A 19,541-nucleotide genomic window follows, 5' to 3' on the forward strand; every position below is an offset into this window, starting at 1 on the left:
AATGGAGAAGATTTCCTGACATTGAAATTTTCCCCAAGCAGTCAGACATTGTAAACTGTAGTCTATCTGCTCCATTGTGACTACATTGCTTTCCCGTGAACTACTCTTTTAAAAAATGTATTAACTTGATTTTATTTCCTGACTATAAGAGTAATACACATTCCTTGTAGAGGATTTGAAAGACATAAAAAAGTGTAAAAAAGAAAATAAAAATCATCAAAGTGTAATTTTAGATATGACCACTGCTAACATCTTGGTAAGACGCTTTCCAAACTTTTTTCTTTATATATGTGTGTGCTTACAAAACTGCAGTGATACTGAATATACAGTTTTATATCCTGCTTTTTCTGCTTTGTATTATATAGCAAGTGTTTTCCCAAATAATAAATGTTATTCCAAACATAATATTAATTTTAAAAATTGTTTAACATTTTATTCCATTATAAGTTGCTTTTAAGCTTTTATTTTTACAAATATTGTAATGTTGAGATGGAGAACCTTGGATATACATTTTGTGCATGTGTGTGCTCATCTCTGACTATTTCCTTGGGGAAAAATATTCCAAAGAGCTGCTCTATAGAAGGAAAGGTGACCAAAATAAGCTGACCCTAACAAAGTCTACAACTTAGCTATAAATCATCTCAATTACTGAGCCTGGACTGACATGATGGCACATTGTTATTGCCTCAAGCACCTGATTAAAGCAACCAACAAAAAAAATCATGTCTCATCCTAGGTCATCCTAGGTCACAAGTTATTTCTACAAACAATTGTATGTAATTACAATTTTTTCACACAATAAAAAATAACCAGGCACACAGGGAAGCACAACAACATGAATGGAAACCAACAGAAATAATAGACAATAGAAACAGACCAATGGGGGTGGGCAAATATTGAAGTTGTCACACAAAGATTTTTTAAAAAATTATGTTCACTCTGTTCATGAAGATGAAAAACACGACTGAATAACAGAAAGCTATTTTTTAAAGTACAAAATGAAAATTTAAGAACTAAAACTAAAATAATTGAAATTAAGAACCCAATGGGTAGTTATAAAAGTGGATTAGACACAGATGACATGAGACTTAATAAAAGATAGGGCAGAAGAAAATATCTAGAATAAAGCACATGAAAACAATAGGATGGAGAATAGAAAAGAGGGTAGAGAATTAGAAGATTCTATGGGAAAGCCTAACTTATGTGTAATTGGAGTCCTGGAAGGAGAGAAAAGAATGGGACAGAAGTAGTATTTGATGACTGAGAACTTTTCAAAACTGATGAAAGACATCAAACTCCATATTCAATTGCCTACAAATCTCAAGCAAGACAAATAAAAGGAAATCAATACCTGAGCGCATCAGAATAAAACTGCTGAAAACCAAAGACAGAGCAAAATACCTAGAAACAATCAAAGAAAAAGGAGACAAACCAATTGTATTTTTATTACTTTCATCTGAAACATTCCACATTTTAATCTGAGCCTTTCAGACTTTTCATTTGCAGTTCGAAGCATTTTTGGTTTTGTTTCATTTTTTGAGAACTTCATTAATGTGAGATTGGTAATTAAAATGCAGGTGCAGTTTTCTTTTAATGTCATGCTGTTTAGGTAATAAGAAATATTAAGTAATTGGCTTTAGATTTTGTAATTTTTTCCCTAAGTTCCTACTAGATTTCGTATTCTAGTAGTCAATGTATTTTTCAGTGAAATGTAAAAATATTCCCATTCTCTTTGACCAGTATTAATTTCTTGAGATATTGCTTGTCACTTGAATCCTGTAGCTGTCATACATCTGGTATAAGCACATTTGATTTTTGAAGTGTGTAGACCATCTCTTCATATTTTCAAAATGTAATTTTACATTTCTGCATTTTAAAAACAGTTTGGCCATAATCTTAGATGCACGCTTCTAGTTCATATACTGCATATGTGACCTTTGTGAACAGAAGTTTGCATGTATAATCTTTGTTTACTTGTAACTTTCTGGTTATATACTGCTTATATCTGTGGATTCAAGTTTCTGAAGTGAGTACCAATAAAAAAAAAAAAAATTAAAAAAAAAAAAAAGAAAAAGGAGACAACTTACCTACAAGGACACACCAATTAGATGGACAGCTCTCAACAAAAACAATAAAAGTCAAAAGAAATAGAATGATATATTCAAAGCACTGAAAGAAAATATCTGTCAACCTAGAATTCTACATGCAATGAAAATATCTTTCAAGGATATCTTCAAGAATAAAAACATATCCAGATAAACAAACACTGAGAGCATTAACCACTACATTGAGGGAATACTAAAAGCTGTTCTGCAAGGAGAAGGGAAATGATCGCAGATAGAAGAACAGACATGCAGAAAGGAGTCAAGAGCAATAAACTGGCTAATATGGGGATAAATTTAATTTATTTTATAAAATAGTAGTAATGACTTAGAGTTAAAGTGTATGTATAGAGTTAAAAATACATGACCATAATGGTATAAAAATCAGGGGTTGATAAGTAAAGCTCCAAAGTCTTTGCATTATCTATGAAGAAGGTAAAAGTATCAATTAATAGTGACTCTGATGAGATCAGAATGCACGCTGTAACCTCTAAAAAACTGAATAATAAAAAACTTAATCCAAACTTAGTAAGAAAAAGAAAAAAAGGAACATAAGAGATGGGAAAACTAGACAGCACTTGGTAAGATGGTAGATTAAAACCTAAACCAATCAGTAAATACAGTCCATGGGAATAGATCCAGTGGCCAAATTAAAGACAAAGATGGTTACAAACGGTTTTTAAAAATCCTACACTATGTTTTTATAAGGTACATATCTAAAAACATAATAAAAATTTAGGAAAGTTGAAAGAAATGATGGAAAAAGATATAGCATGCAAAACTAAGCAAAAGCGGAGGGTGGGATGAATTGGGAGACTGGGATTGACATATACACACTAATATATATAAAACAGATAACTAATGAGAACCTGCTATATAGCCCAGGGAAGTCTACTTCACTTTGCTGTACAGTAGAAACTAACACAACATTGTAAAACAACTATATCCCAATTGAAAAAAAAAAACTAGGCAAAAGAAAAGTGGGATAGCTATAGTAATAGCAGACAAAGTAAACATTATGGCAAAAAGCATTACTAGAGATGAAAAGGGATGTTACAAAATTATTTTTTAAAGGAGGTTCAATTCACTGGGAAGGTGTCATAATTCTGTGTTTGTATGAAGCCTAATTACAACCTCAAATATTTCATGCAAAAATAGACAAGACTACAAGGAAAAGACAGAAATCCACAATCATCTGTCTCAGTAGTCAATAGAATTAAACAAAAAAAAAAAAAACCAGGAAAAATATAGAAGATATGAACCACACAATTAGTACTCTAATAGACCTACGTAGAATACTGAACCCCACAACTACACGGTCTTTACAAGCACCATCAACCATTTATAAAATTTGACCATATGATGGTTCTTAAAGAATACACAAAATAAAAGTCATTCAAGTGTGTTTGTAGATCACGATGCAATTAAGCTAGAAATCAATAACAAAAAGATAACTAGAAAACCTCCATATGTTTGAAAATTCAGAAATATACTCTGAGAAGATGTGAAATAATGAGATCCAGGGCAGAGGCGGAATACGGCCTTAGCCAAGCGGAAGTTCCATTCTTTTTTATTAAACCCACCTCTGTCCTGGCCACCGTATCACTGCCCTCTAGTGCAACTGTGGATTAAGGGCAAGCTGAGTCACCCTGGAACTGCTCAGAAATGGTTCCAAATGGTGGGCTCCAGGCCTTGGTCACTTTGTTCCTTTTATCAGCTCTATGGTATGATCTCAAACTGGACGCTGCGTAGTTCTCCATTTTTCTTACAAGGTACTCCTCATTCTCTCCAAATCCTACACCTATAACTGAGTGGCAGTGGGTGAGGTTAAGCTCCTCCACAAACTAAGTGCTGCTCAGGGGAAGGTCTAGATGTTCCAGTCGCATGAGCCACTAGAGACTGACATTATTTTGTGAAAACGGATCCTGACAAAGCTGCATGCAGGAAGAGCCGCAGACCCCATCTCTGCTCAGAAATTAGGGAATAGCAGGCACAGGCGTGGTCAGGGCCATGATTCTCAGAGTGGATGAACCGGAAATGAAAGTCCCAAGTTCAAAGCCAGTGGTCTCTTCCCAGAGATGGAGAGGCGGTTAGCGGAGGCTATCAGAATCACAAGGGGGGTTAGGGAGGGATTGATTGGGAGTATGGGATTAGCAGATGCAAACTATTATATACAGGATGGATAAACAAGGTCCTACTGTATAGCACAGGGAACTATATTCAATATCCTGTGATAAACCATAATGGAAAAGAATATGAAAAAGATTGTGTGTATATATATATATCTGAATCACTTTGCTGTATGACGGAAATTAATTATACCTTAATAAAATAAATATAAAAAAATAAATAAAAAGAATCACAGAGGAAGTTCCCTCAACATAAAATATCCTTCCGGAAGGCAAAGGCCATTCCAGGACACAGAATGCTGGTTTTCAATCATTTAGCACAGGAAACCCTCTGCCCACCTCCTTCTCTTTTTCACATGAAATTATATCAGGGAAAACAGATAAAATTGGAGGCAGTGAGGGCCCTGGAACCCCATGCTCTAGGCCACCCCAACTCAACATGGAGCCTGGTCACAGACATTTTAACTTGGACTTTAAAGTACGTGTAACCAAACACCTGTCTCAACCATTAAAAAAAAAAAAAAATCTTGAGAAAGTTCCTGCAGAATGTCTAGCTTTGAGCAATGCAACTTCCTGGTATACTTTCCAAAGGAAACCTGATGTCAAATGAAAGACTTACCAGGTGAGGTAACCACTTGCGTGGAGGTACTAGTTATAGACGTGTTAAAATGAAAGACAGCTAATAATGGTGACACCTGTAAAACAGTTGCCACGCGGCCCTTCCTTTGGGAATTAACGAGTGATCAGAGACCAGTCAAGTCCATCCTATTTTAGAATAATAAAATCCTTTCATCTGTCAATAAGAGAATGTTTGTCTTTTAAACTGACTTGCAAACACCTAATCTATAACAGCCCCCAATCAACTAACAATGTGTTTAAAAAAAAAAAAAGAGAGAGAGAGAGAGAGGACAGATCATTGCCCGTCCCCTTTACATCCACTGCTTCCCAGAATTACTTTCCATTGTATGACTTGATATGATGCTGTCAGTTTAGACAGGTGCATGTTCTTTAAACCCCCATCACAACAACCCCACACAGGGCTGTTTCGAATCTATGTCCCAGGCCCTCACTATTTTGGAGGGACATGCTCTGCTCACATCAAACATATTAAAATACACCCAACATCCTACATTAAATTGTTTCTGTTTCAATGTTTGAAATGAATTGTGTAACTTTGCTTTTGAAATAAATTTTTTTCCTTTTTTTTTTCTTTTTTTTTGGCTATGCCACAGCTTATGTTATCTTAGTTCCCGACCAGGGATCGAACCCATGCCCCCTGCAGTGGAAGCGCCGAGTCCTAACCACTGGACTGCCAAGGAAGTCCCGAAATAAATTTTTTGGATTGCACAGGTTTTGTTGCTGTTGTTGTTCATATTTTGGACCTGAGAACACTTTTCAGGTCTCAAACATTTTGGGGGCCCTTGAAAATCCTGGGGACCACACACACTGCTGTTATCTCCACTGCCCTTTGGATAAATCAGCCCTAATCTGTGAAGCTCACTGAGGGGTGTACTGTGAGGAGAATGTCGAAAACAGAGATCAAAAGATAGGAGAGGGACTTCCCTGGTGGTGCAGTGGTTAAGAATCCGCCTGCCAATGCAGGGGACATGGGTTCAATCCCTGGTCTGGGAAGATCCCACATGCCACGGAGCAACTAAACCCGTGTGCCACAACTACTGAGCTGGTGCTCTAGAGCCCATGAGCCACAGCTACTGAGCCCACGTACCACAACTACTGAAGCCCGTGTGCCTAGAGCCCATGCTCCACAACAAGACATGGCAATGAGAAGCCCGCACACTGCAACAAAGAGTAGCCCCTGCTAGCCACAAATAGAGAAAGCCCGCACGCAGCAACAAAGACCCAGTGCAGCCAAAAATAAATAAATTAATTAATTTTTTTAAAAAAAGATAGGAGAAAAAATCAAAGAAAGTGTTCATCCTATTAAGTAATGTCATCTCTGTGGGCACCCAAGGGGAAATGGTATCAAGAGCAGTTGTGCTTTTAACAGATACACACTACTGTATATAAAATAGATAAACAACAAGGACCTACTATATCACAAGGAACTATATTCAATATCTTGTAATAACCTGTAATGGAAAAGAATCTGAAAAAGAGTATATATATATATATATGCATGTAACTGAATCACTTTGCTGTACACCTGAAACACTGAAAATCAACTATACTTCAATAATGAATTAATGAATAGCAGTGGTACTTCCCCTGTTGTTTTCGTCTTGTGAGCTCATGAATCATGTATGTGATCATGTGACCCTCTTCGCGCTGGCTACCAGAAAGCTTAGAAAACATGCATGCCATTTTTGTGCTCTAAACTCACTCATGGATCATCTTATATTTCCTATCCTAACTTTCTCTTTGCCTCATTTCTTCTTGTTTATTTTATTTTACCTAGCTTAATTAATGTATGTAAGTTTCCTTAAACCCTCTTTGGACCAAGGATATAAATAAATGAATACATAAATAGCATTATTTTTCCTTAAAACTGCCTTTCTCCCATACTTTCTACTTACAATGACCCTTCAATTATAATGATGTTTACCACTGGCTGAGTACTTACAATCAGCCGACACTGGGCAATGCAATTCACGTAGATTACTTCATTAAGTCATCACAACAACTCCTGAGATAGGAGCGCCTCCTATTATTCTTCAGATGAGGAACCTGAGGCTTGGATGTATAAAGTAACCTGCCCAGGGCCCCTCAGCCAATAAAACGCAAGGCTGTGATTCTAGCCCAGACTGGCCTCATGGCCACCCATTCACCCCAGCTGGAAACCTTGCTTCCATCCTGGATGCTTTTTTCCTGGATTCCTTTCTGTTGATTCGGCCTGCTAAATACCTCTTGATTTTGTCCCCCCCCCTCCTCTATCCTCAGTCCAGCTGCTTATTTCAGGGCTCTTTTGATGTCTGTCTGGGATTTCTGCAACAGCTTCTTCGATAATCTCTCTGAATACAGACCTGCCCTCTCTCCTCCATTTTTCTGAAATACAAAGGTGGCCACATCTACAATTTCCTTATAGGGCGCCCCAATCATAAGATGAGAGTCCAGTTTCCTTAGTCTGGCATGCAGGTCCATTTACAATCTGTTCTTAGTCTAACCAGACACACCATGACCCAGCCCATGCCCCGAGGACAGTAATTCCTCCCCAAGCAAGGGGCACACGGTCATGCCTCAGAGACCAGGCACACACTGGTCCCTTCTCCCGTGCCTGGCGAACTACACATCTCTCAAATTTCAGGTCGAGATGCCACTTCCACTGTGAAATGTTCTCAGGACCCGCTAGTCCCCACCCCTCCTCACCACACTTATTTCACTGTGTTGTCATTACTTATTTGTCCATCTTCCTCACTGGACCCTGAGCTCCTTGAGGACAGGGGCTTTGCGGCCTTACCCATGTCAAACCCCCTCCCCCATACCAAGGGCCTGGATACACCAGCTATTTGGTAATCGTTGAATATTCAACCAAGTGGTAGGCCTAAACTGGACCTTTGTACACTGCCTGAAGATCAGCCTTCTTAAAGCTCTTCTGCCCCCAATCCCCAAATCCAAGAGTAAAGGTCCACCATTAATTAGTACATTTGGGCAGATTAGAAAAAAGTGCCCCCTCCAGGCTGATGTATAACAATGAGACATCCTTATTCTGGGCTTACACATGGCTTATACGTCCTTCTGTTAGGGAACCGTGGACCGAAACCATCCCTGAAACTAACCCAGAAGAATTCAGGAGGGGCCAAGAGGAGGAGGGAGGAGAAAATATGTCCTGCCACCCTCCCAGAAGCCCTCACGCTGGAATCCGTCTTGGCTGAGAGATGCACGCCACCAGGAAGGACCCTGAGTCAGACCAACTATGGGCAAAGCAAGATGATTGGCCAGAAAAAACCCGGAAACTAACCCCATTACCATCAAAGCTGAGACTGTGAGTCACGTGGCAGAGCAGTTCTCCTGGGTTCCCTTACCCTCCTGCTTTCCCCCCAGGCGCCCCTTCCCAATAAAGTCTCTTGCTTTGTCAACACATGTGTCTCCTCGGACAATTCATTTCTGAGTGTTAGACAAGAGCCCACTCTCGGGCCCTGGAAAGGGTCCCCCTTCCTGCAACACTTCCACTGAGCTTTGAATGAGCTATACTTCATCCCTCACTCTCTTAGCCAGACCCAAGCTTATTTAGGAACATAATATACGTATCCACACGTGCTAGCCGGCCAGCATGCACACATGCTGCTATTCTCCTGCTATTCCTTGTACTCAGAAGGCCCATCACCTCCCACCTGCATATGCAAACGTCAATACCCAGCCCAAAGGTCACCTCCTCTGTGAATCTCTCCTCCACTGCTCTCGGGCACACTTCCCCCTCCCTCTTTTATATCCCCATCACCGGGGAAGATACCCATACTGAGTCCTACCATATTGCCTCCCAGTTCTTTCTTCACTGCCTGGTCTCACTGCTGTACTGAGTAGGAATCAAGAGAAGGGGTCACATCTTAATCATCTTTGAGTCTCGAATGCCTGGGATGGTGCCTTTTGAATACGTGGTTGGCATTCAACAAATGTCTTAGACTGAAGGCAGAGCTTCAATCAAGTTACTACTCAATTCAAAATCTTCAGAAAGCCTCCCTCTGGCCTCCTGACTGTTTGAAACCCTCCACCCCCAGCCTGGCACATTGGATGCTCAGTCTCCTGGTCACAGTGGATTTCTGAGCACCTCTTACCTCCGGGCCTTTGCTCACCTGTCCCTTCTGCATACGATGCCCTTTTCTCCTCTTTGCCTGTCAAAACCCTATCCGTCCTTCAAGGCGCAACCCAAATGCCATCTTCCTCATGAAGCAGCCATCAGGAGGTGAGGCCTCTTACTGCTGAGAAGCAAAGTGCTTTGTCCTTCACTCCTGAAACACTGCTCTGTGCTTTAATGATGTGTGTTTGTAATAAAGCACTTGGAGGGCAGGTATTTCCAGACTTGAGCAGAGGGTGGTGCATGCAGTAGGCGCTCGGTAAATACTGGGCAGGATGACTAGGGAATCCAGCACTATGCCTGAAGGTGGAAGAGGCAGTAAACTCATCTTCAGGGAACCAGCACGACACAGATCTCCTCCCCTGTCCCCTTTTTTCTCAGCAGGGACAAAATGTGAGCTAAGGAAGAACCAAATAAGTCACCGTCCATTCCTCCCCCAGCTTCCCTCCTGGAGAGGTGAGAGCCAGGTGTGACAGCCCAAGTTCCCTTTGCTCCACCCCCTCTCTTTCCCCCTAACACAGAACAGATATTCACCTCTGCCAGCGTTGTTTTCAAGTTCCTGCCAGACGGGCCACACACAGGGCGCATGGCAGGCGGCCCTCAGCTCGCCTCTGCGGGGACCGTGATCACAGAAGCCTCTCTCCTCAGCATGAAGCACCTCAGCTCTGCGCCCTGGGCCGCCCTGGTCCTCAGCCTGGCCTTTGCCTCTTTCCACCCGGCTTGCTTGGCAGGTAGAACTGTGAGCTTTATTCTCGCCACGCTGGGAAGAGGAAGGGAGGGGAGGGGGGAAAGGAGGAGGTCGGAGAAGGATTCCTTGGCTAGGGTTGGTCCCGCACAAAGGAAAGAGGAAACACTACTTTCTCATCTGAAGGATTAGGCAAGAGAGGGTAGGGTGGGATGGGAGTTAAGACCAGCGTCAGCCAGGATGGGAGCAGCCACCTCTGCTGGCCTTTGCCACAGAGTCTCTCCCATCAGGGGACCAAACTGGCCTAAATGACATCTTTGGGTTGCTGTTTCTCAATGGCTCCTTGCCAGCATAACTGTGTTGCAATCCCATATTTTGTGGTTGTCATCCTGCTTTTGCATGCCCTCCTCTCACCTAAGGACCTCTGTGCCTCCCTTGACCCTGTGCGTCCTTTGCAACTTTCACAAAACCTCAACACACAAAGCTGCCGTATGCTGTTTAACCTTCTCCCACCTTGCCCGGCTCAGGAGATGTTGGGTTGCGTCCCGATTTTCTTGTGGAGGCTAAAGGGGGATGTTAGGTGGCCTCCCCTGTCTTGCTCTCCCAGGCTGGGCTCTGCACATAGGGACCTCGGTCACATTCTCATGCTCCTGGTTTCTGCCTCTGGCTTTGATCTGGCTCCTCAGAACAGTCTGCCCTCCTCTCTGACAGACAGATTCTCCCTCTCTTGAAACCAATCCTCGCCGCCCCCCCTCCAGGCTGTATCTATCTCTCCCATCCTCACGGTCTCTCCTATGGAGGTTCAGAGCATGGACTCTCAAGCCACTGAACCTCAGCTCAACTCTGGCTTCCACAACTTACTAGCTGTGTGACCTTGAGCAAATTACTTACCCTCTCTGTGCTCCAGTTTCCTCATTTCGAACATGGAGATAATCATAGTGCTGATATATAGGTTTGTTGTAAAGATGAAATAGGTTACTGAATGTAAACAACTTTTAATGAAATAGCACATGGTAAACCCTCAACGAATGTTAACACATTCCTTTTATTTTCCAAATCACCCCTCCCCAGATAAAAGAGTGTTTTCTGTTTACCTGGCCATGCTTAAGAGAGGGCCTCAAACACTTGACAAATATAACTGCACTGAAGGGTTGGGTCTTGCCAGCAGCCTTTACTTTGGAAGTGACTCCAAGTGGGACCAGTCCCTGGCTGGCTTTGCTTATGAGGGAGGTGGGTGATGTTTAAATTCTTAAGAATTTGTAACACGGTATTTAGTTTGAACCATATAAAATTTCTGATACTGAATAATTTTTGACCTACAGAAATGGCAATTTCATATGGTTGAACCCAATATTAGTATTCCATTAACTAGGTTTTTTTCCATTCACTAGCTCTAGACCGGGACCACTTCCATTCTAGGGGAGAGGGGAGATGAAAGTCAGGGTCAAGGAAGTTATTTCGGTTAACAAGGGAAATTAAAACATTGAGGAATCAATTTTTCCAAAGCAAATAAAGACCAAGCTCTAAGGCATTTAGCTGTAAATAATTTACAGTAACAATCAGATTGCATCAAGGTAATTACTATACTTAAGCAGGACACTGGAGTGGCTGGGGGTGCGTGGCATAAAATTAGTCTGAGTAGCAATTTCATGGCTTTGGCTAAGCCAGAAGTTTCCTCCTGACTCGTCCTGCTCTGTGACAACAAGCAATTTTGAAGGACATGTTAACCTAGAGTCAGTGGGGCCTGGAGAGTTTCCAAACTTTTTTTTTCATTCCCAAAGAAGCAGATTGAACAACAACATAATTTCCAGAAAGATTCTTTTAAATGGTCTCTTGGTTTTGCTCTACCTAGATCAGCATTGTCTGACAGAACTTTTTTGATGATGGAAATGTTCCATATCTATGCTGTGCTTCCAATATGGTAGCCACTAGTCACATGTGGTGATTGAACACTTGGCATGTGGCTGATATTTTTCATTTAATTTTAATAAACTTAAACAGCCACAATGGTTAGTGGTCACCGCGTTGAACAGAGTAGACTGAGACCACCTACCTTCTGTTTTTTGCTTTTGTTTCTAATTTTTGGCCACACCCCATGGCATGTGGGATCTTAGCTCCCTGACCAGGGATCAAACCCGCACCCCCTGCATTGGAAGGCGGAGTCTTAACCACTGGACCACCAGGGAAGTCCAATCATCTACCTTCTTATTCTCAGTGATGAGAGGGCACATGGGCCATGGTTTTTCTCCCTTGGGGATCCTTATGTTCATCTCCATAACCCCTCCCCACCCCCCAAACTCTGATATTTCTGCTAAAGTGCTTTTTATCATTGTGCTCCTTGCTTACTAATCAAGGGACAGTTCTAAGGGCTGCATATTCTCGAAACCTCTCAACTTGCTTGTAGGGTGTTTAATTTTTTTTTAAACCCTCTGTCTGAGTAATAACATAATACTCATCATAAATAAAGAATCAAGGTCAGACTTCAATGTTATTAGTTCAAGTTTTTGAAGGAAATTGAAGCTAGTTACGAAAAGACATTCCAGATTTTTAAATGATTGTGTTAATATATACTAGAAAAAAAGCTTATAGATGTACCTATCTGCATGGAAAGCAGCTAAAAGAGAGTGTTTAGAGGCCCTTGGTGATGGAAGGGACATGAGATATGAAGATAAAGCATCTCTGAATGGGACTAGGGAGTGATAGGAAAAGGGGAGTGTGTGAGTTTGCTACCCAACAAAATACCACAGCCTGGGTGGCTGAGACAACAGAAGCTTCTTTTCTCACAGTTCTGGAGGCTCCAGGTATCACCAGGTTTGTTTTCTCCTGAGGCCCCTCTCCTTGGCTTATAGACAGTCCCCTCTCCTTGGCTTATAGATGGTCCCCTCTGTGCTGGGTCCTCATGTGGCCTTTGCTCTATGAGTTCACATCCCTGGTGTCTCTTCCTCTTCTTACAAGGACACCAGTCATATTGGATTAATTTAACCATTTAACCTCAATTGCCTTTTTAAAGCCCTATTTCCATAAAATGGGTTAGGACTCCAACCTACGAATCTGGGGGACATAGTGCAGGCTATAACAGAGGGTTAGCTTTGTTGCATGAAATGTCAATGTACCTCTACTGGAACTTCTATAACACTTTCATAATACTCACTACTGATTCAAAAAAAGATTGCAAAGTCTATGCCTGAGAATGGTTTCTCCTAGTGCCTGAGACTATCTTCTGTCTTTTCTTCCAGAAGCAAGCAGCAGCAGCAACTCAACCTTGACTGTCCACCATCCAGGCCTTGAGACCCTGGAGCAGTGCCCCAGTAAGCTTCTCCTGGCAACCTCCCTAACCCCAGGGCTCACCCTGGAGCGGGGAGGGACACTTAAGCCTCCTTGCTTTCCGCTCATTGGCCTCCTGTGCACCGGTGTGGTTTGCTCACAGCCCCAGAACTGTCTGCAGAGCACGTCTAAAAAGCTCTCTTGGGCTTGGTCCCCATCTAAGCTCACACTCTTCGGTGCAGGTGGCTTTAATGGTCCATCCCTGGGACAGCAGTCAAAAACCCCCTGACTTCAAATACTTATAGAAATTTGGAAGTGGAAAGACCCTAGACATCAGCCAGTCCAACTTATGCCCAATGCAGGAGCTTCATTTTGGTACCCTTTGCATATTTGTGTTCATCCTCTACTTGAAGACTTCCAGTGGCAAGGAGCCTACTGCTTCATAAAGCAACCAATGCTATGCGTGTCTAATTAATAGAAAGTTTGCCTTATTCAAAGTTTGGCTCCTTGATTCTGCCTTCATTGAATGACCGAATGTGTTTACTTCTGGGCACTTACAAAGGAGGGTAATAGGCAATAACATGTAGAGGTTATGAACATGACTTTGGACTCCTGCAGGCTTGGGTTTGAATTCTAGTTCTGCCATCTCGTGACCTTGTGCAGGTGACAGCCTCAGTTTCTTCATGTCAAACAGCAGGAATAACTGTGCCTATCACTCTGTGAGGAATAAATAAGGTAATGTGCATAGAGCACTTAGCCTAGTACATGGCGTGCTTTAGTAAATGGTGGCTATTCTATTATTACTGGTCTCAATGTTATGAATATTAGAGAAGAGCTCGGGGGAGGGGAGGCTGGTGTGATGCTGTCATTCTTGCTCTCTCTTCCCACCAGATGTCAACTTCTGCCCACAAGCAGCCCGGTGTTGCCACACCGGAGTGGATGAATACGGCTGGATCGCGGCTGCCGTTGGTTGGAGTCTCTTGTTTCTCACTCTCATCCTGCTCTGTGTGGACAAACTGATGAAGCTAACTCCAGATGAGCCCAAGGACTTGCAAGCATGACACTTAGAATCTTTGTCCCAAGAATGTCAATCACCACCAATTGTAGGTAATAGCAGGCAGGGATAGCGCTAATGTGATTTCCATTACTTTAAAGTCTTTTAATCCTTTTTTGTTTGTTTTTGCTTTCGTTTTTGTTTTTGTTTTGGCCGTGCCATGCGGCTTGTGGGATCTTAGTTCCCCAACGAGGGATCAAACCCGGGCCCTCGGCAGTGAAATTCGGAGTCCTAACCACTAGACCTCCAAGGAATTCCCAAAGTCTTTTCACCCTTAAGCTTCAGTTAATTTTAAAAGGGAAAGAAGAAGGAAATGGGGATCCAAGGAAGACAAGACCAGTGCTGCTGCCGTAACACCTAATTTCAAAAAGCACTTGGGCCCTTTATAATCTGATATCTCCCTGATCATCTCCTTTCTCAAGATGGCCCCCATGGGAATTGCTTGTAGTTTGACCATTGCCTTCTTCTGGCTTCCAAGGGTGTGGTACACGAGAAACATAAGCTTCAGTCTTTTAGTCAACACATTCGAAACAAAACTCAGAACCTTCTCACCAAAAACAAGGCGTTGTCCTTTGTCCCTTACTTCAGTCAAGGGCGTCATTGTCATTTCAAAATGTGAACGTCACCTTGGACACCCCCAGCTTCCTCACCCCCATGTCCCATGCTTCTCCAGCTCTTGTTCTTTCTCTGATGCATCTCCCATGGCTGTCCTACCCATTCTCCCTGCCAGCACCCTAGTTCTGGCCTTCACTACACCGTCTGACCATCATGTCAGGAATATTTCATTTCATTCTCACTGCCTTCAGGATCTGCACCCCCAGCTGGTCACTCCTCTCATCCCAATGTCTTCCACTTCTCTGCTGTCATTCCCTCTTCTAGGGTGGCTACTTCCACCTCCACCTCCAGAATGAAGGCCATTCCTCCAAGTCCAGCTCTAATGCTTGCTCTGCCTGCAGCCTTCTCTGCTCGTCTTTGGGAGACCAGAAGCTGGTGGTCTTAGGGCATTTCTGTGCTGCCCTGAGCACAGCCATTGTGAACGGGCCTCTTCACGCTCTGGGGCATAACGTTTTCCAGTGAACGGATGAATGATCCAATGAATAAGTTCTTGCCCTAGATGAATTTATGATCATCGCTCTGCATTCAGAACCACTGTTTTTCTATAGGTGGTTGACACAACTGACCTCTGGAGGAACTACTTGGTTCCTGCTCGCTCAGGGAATCCCTCAGGACCAGGGTGTCCCCATGACTGTGCACTCTTCCAGTGGGAGTCGGGAGGAAAGGAGGGTGGGTTCATGAGAAGGAAGGACACTGACTCTTTCTTTATGAAAACATGTCTGCCCTTTGAGAGCGAATATGTGTTTCGAATGGATAAACTCTAAATAATCATAATACAGAAAAAAAAAGAAAAGTCAGAGGCCTCTGAAATAGGAAGAAACATTTTCTAGAGGTGGCAAATGACCCAAAGCCGACCGACTGCTCTTTCAGAAAGTCTGAATAAATTTCCCTGACAATGGGAATTAAAGGATTGCCTGGCACATTGTGCTATCTTCTGAAGAGCCAGACGGTTTCAGAATCTCAGTTGTTTAATCAGTGAAACGGGATGGATTTATTGTTCCTAAGGGTTAATCATGTGGACACAAGTGTCTATGTAAGCCCCGAGCGATGTCATGGACATACACGTGGATGTGTGTTCCACTTTTTTAGAAATTGAAGGAAAGAGTTTCTACAATACATGAATGGTTTAATTCCTTCGAGATGAAAAGATTCAGTGTGGAGCTCACTTGGATTTAATATCTGTGAACATTTTTGAAATAAATCAGTGTGCAATAGTGATAAGAGCACGGGCTCACAAAAGAAAAAAAAAAAAGAAGGGAAATTAAGATTTATTTCTAACGAATGTGAATAGAATTGACTCATGTTGCCTTGCTGAGCTTCAACTCTCTAAGTGGAAAATGTAAGAACTGGACCGAATACATGGTTGCAAACTAGGTTCCAAAAGCTCAGGGAGCTATTCAAAGTGCTGCATGAAAGTGGGTGGGCATGAGGCCCTTCCTTGCAACCAGAGCAGCAGGGGTCTAATCTCTTTTACACGTTTGTGGACCTCCGTGGCAAGATTGCATTTGCTGCCTTAAAGAACGGACAGTCAGAGCACCAGCTGGCGCCTGGGACAACGTGTAGATTCTTCGACTACACTGAAATGAATTGTGTGTAGTTGCTGCCACTGTCACAATAAAATTTAGGCATTTTGTGAATTGCTTTTCTTTCACAATAGGAAGGATAGATCAAATCCAAACAACCACTTTTTTCTTTGAGACTGGAAAGAAAGATGGTTATATAATTTGATGGTTATGCTATCCAGATGCTGTCTCTTGGATCCACCCTCAACATGGAATCTCTTTATTCTAGCAAAGCAAAGATTTGTCAGTAAATTAAAAAGGAAAACCTGAGGGGGAAAACTGAGGATTAACATCTATCTAAGAGCTTCCTGGGATAAGGCAGCAGGACCTGCCTAACAGTAGATGTACTTTTCATTTAAAAACTTTGCCCTCAGTAACCAATGCTGTCCTTAGCACCATTACAGACTGTGTGACACAGGGCACATCCAGTTTGGGGCATTTCTAAATATCTCAAAATGCCCTACACAGAAATAGAATATTTAAACATTAAGGTGTGACACAATTATCTGGCTTTTAAAATCATCATATTTAAATCTATTCGTTTTTAGACGCATGATACCCAAGGACAAATAAACCAAATATATAATTTTCTTTTATGTATAGAAACGTTATGCCATGCAAGATTAATTAAAAATAAGTCTTAGGGTAACTTGGGCCTCTTTTCCACAAAAATATATGTAGGCATATTTTTAAACTTAGAGAAAGAACAATCTAGAAATTTTTTTGCTGAAGAACATTTCTTTCTGTTGGAGCCCTGGCTTCTGTTTTGAAGTCACATATACATACAGTGACATTCCATGGGTCTTCATCAGTGTGTGGTAGGAGTGCCTTGTAGACAACCTCTACCCGGCGTCTACAACCAGCCTTACCTGGCTCAGCCCATCCTCCACACTTCCTTCCAGAGTGATCTTTCTAATCCATAAATAAGGGATCGAGTCACTCTCCCCTGCCTAAAATCCTCCAGTGACTCCTCACATCTGACAGAGGAAACTCCATACTCTTACCTGACCTATAAGACCCTCTTTAGCTTTACCTGTTCTATATTCTTCACACACACCCAGTTCTGAATTATTTCAGCTCTCTCACTATCCTCCAAACCTTCATTCTTGCTGTTCACACAGCCTGGAACATACGCTTCCCAAGAGGCAGATTTGCCATGAACCAAGAGAAGCTAAAATTTCTGGTCCCCTTTCTTGCATGCCCCCCAACCCAAGGTCCTCTACCTAATTTTGTATTCCAAATTTTGTATGTTTTTGTTTTTGTTTTTCTTAAAGCAGGGATTCTAATTGCATACGTTTTAGGTCGTAAAACTGGACCTGCCCTTGCTCTTCCCTCCCCTCTCCCTCTCCTGATTGGATTCATTCGGTTTACTGGGATTGGTCCTCCAAGTCAAGTTATCCCTCCTCCCTGGATGGACATACACACACACACACACGTGCAAGCACGCATGCATGCACACCCTACCTCAATGGCCTGTGCTCACCTCCAGGGCAGCACTGTGAAAAAGACTCTCTCCTTAAGGGAGTGGAGAAAAAGAAACCCTCCTACACTGTTGGTGGGAATGTAAATTGGTACAGCCACTATGGAGAACAGTATGGAGGTTCCTTAAAAAACTAAAAATAGAGCTGCCATATGATCCTGCAATCCCACTCCTGGGCATATATCTGCAGAAAACCATACTGTGAAAAGATACTTGCACCCCAATGTTCATAGCACCACTATTTACAATAGCCAAGACATGGATTCAACCTAAATGTCCATCAACAGATGACTGGATAAAGAAGATGTGGTACATATATACAATGGAATACTACTCAGCCATAAAAAAGAATGAAATAATGCCACTGCAGCAACATAGATGGACCTAGAGATTATCATACTAAGTGAAGTAAGTCAGAAAGAGAAAGACAAATATCATATAATATTGCTTATATGTGGACTCTAAAAAATAATACAAATGAACTTATTTATAAAACAGAAACAGACTCACATAGAAAACAAACTTATGATTACCAAAGGGGGAAGGGGGAGGAGGGATAAATTAGGAGTTTGGGATGAACAGGTACACACTACTATATATAAAATAGATAAACAACAAGGACCTACTCTATAGCACAGGGAATTATATTCAGTATCTTATAAGAGCATATAATGGAAAAGAATTTTCAAAAAGAATATATATATATATCAGAATCACTTTGCTGTACGTCTTTAACACAATATTGTAAATCAACTACACTTCAATTTAAAAAAAAAACACACAAAGATTCTCTCCTTGACCAAACTCCTTTGTGCCTTCTTGTCAACTAGACCTCAACCTAGCCTATAAAAACCACAGACTCTCAACACAAATGATTTCGTCCCCCCACATTAAAGGCTTGAACAAACACTAACATATTTTCTAACAGCTCAAGGCTGCATCTCTAGGATGACCCTAGCCTCTCTTTTCTCAAGGCTGCCAAAAGAATTTGCTGTTTGTTCTAACCAATGCCTGACAATAGGCCCCTGAGCATATTTTCTTAGAACATTTACTAAAAAGGGCTTAGTTGTGAGTCCTTCCACTGTCCCTTCGAGATATCTCTCTCTCCATCTGTCTACCTATCCATCCATCCATCCATCCATATCTCTTACAACTCAGGACCTGAAACGTGTTCCTTTAAAATTTATTCATCAAGAAGGATAGGCCCTCTGTCCCCCGGTCTCTGTGGGAGGACAGAATCCTAGCTTCAGTGTCTTCCAGGTAGCAGGTAGAGCTGGCCTGATCAGCATTTACACTGACCAACTCTGTAATTTCTCAATTCCCTGACTCTCCTGAGCCCCACTCACCTCTCCCTTCTCCCTCATCCTCCCTGGAAAATGCCCAGCCACCTCTGTACAGTTGAGTTCAGTTCATAGTGGACTCTCTTCTCTATGGCAATAGTTATAGTTCTTATTCAGATCTGTCCTCACCACCTTAGTGTCCAGCTTTGTTTATCTTTGACAACTGAGCACTTTGGACTATAGTATCTACTTGCTTGCCTTTCCCACTGGTCTCTCTGAAGGCAGAGACTGTGTCTTTCACCTCTGATTCCTTCCGCCTAACCAGTGTGCAGCAAAAACTCAATAAACACCTGATGAGTTAGTGAATCAGAGGAGACCCACGAATGTGGCCTGTGCAAACAACCACAGTGAAGCAGGAGAGCTGTGAAGACAAAGAAAGAGGCTCTTGGGAAAACTTGAGATTTCAAGGTTGGGAAACATTTAAATTATTGTTTTCATAAGTTCATAAGTATACATAATTAAGTCACTTGTGGAAACAAGTATCTGGCAGACCTCTCCAGAAAGTTGATTCCATGATGAGACTAAATATACAAATGGACAAGGGCCAGACCATATATAAA

General features: G+C 42.0%; 2 protein-coding genes across 13 annotated transcripts in view; one reads left to right on the forward strand and one right to left on the reverse strand.

Annotated features, from left to right (window-relative positions):
- ATP6V0A4 (ATPase H+ transporting V0 subunit a4) overlaps window positions 1-9,856 on the reverse strand; it is a 72,792-nt gene extending 62,936 nt beyond the window's left edge. For 5 of the 10 annotated variants that reach the window (XM_061198780.1, XM_061198781.1, XM_061198782.1 and 2 more), the window contains exon 1: window positions 9,516-9,856. The gene's annotated coding sequence lies outside the window, so the exon portion shown is untranslated. Of the gene's footprint in view, window positions 1-8,979; window positions 9,282-9,515 lie in introns of those variants that run through there. The other 5 variants (XM_061198784.1, XM_061198783.1, XM_061198777.1 and 2 more) reach the window with 2 other exon arrangements.
- TMEM213 (transmembrane protein 213) lies at window positions 9,474-14,098 on the forward strand. Of its 3 annotated transcripts, XM_061198789.1 has the most exons (4): window positions 9,474-9,712; window positions 10,738-10,896; window positions 12,903-12,974; window positions 13,822-14,098. In XM_061198789.1, the coding sequence occupies exons 1-4, from the start codon at window positions 9,568-9,570 to the stop codon at window positions 13,989-13,991; spliced, it is 546 nt and encodes a 181-aa protein (XP_061054772.1). In that variant the 5' UTR covers window positions 9,474-9,567; the 3' UTR covers window positions 13,992-14,098. The 3 variants fall into 3 exon arrangements, with proteins under 3 accessions (XP_061054772.1, XP_061054774.1, XP_061054773.1); XM_061198791.1 differs by lacking the exon at window positions 10,738-10,896 and having other exon boundaries at window positions 9,480-9,712; window positions 12,906-12,974; XM_061198790.1 differs by lacking the exon at window positions 10,738-10,896 and having other exon boundaries at window positions 9,487-9,712.
- Window positions 14,099-19,541: the final 5,443 nt, after the last annotated feature.

Source organism: Eubalaena glacialis, chromosome 8, assembly GCF_028564815.1.
Source record: "Eubalaena glacialis isolate mEubGla1 chromosome 8, mEubGla1.1.hap2.+ XY, whole genome shotgun sequence".
NCBI classification, from domain to species: domain Eukaryota; kingdom Metazoa; phylum Chordata; class Mammalia; order Artiodactyla; family Balaenidae; genus Eubalaena; species Eubalaena glacialis.

What these genes read in the sequence shown, in the direction of transcription:
- TMEM213 (XM_061198789.1), top strand. Translation starts at nt 9,568, where the DNA reads ATGGCAGGCGGCCCTCAGCTCGCCTCTGCGGGGACCGTGATCACAGAA. An exon ending in CCACCCGGCTTGCTTGGCAG is followed by an intron (nt 9,713 to 10,737) that starts GTAGAACTGTGA and finishes ACCCCTCCCCAG; the next exon opens with ATAAAAGAGTGTTTTCTGTT. An exon ending in TGGCTTTGCTTATGAGGGAG is followed by an intron (nt 10,897 to 12,902) that starts GTGGGTGATGTT and finishes CTTTTCTTCCAG; the next exon opens with AAGCAAGCAGCAGCAGCAAC.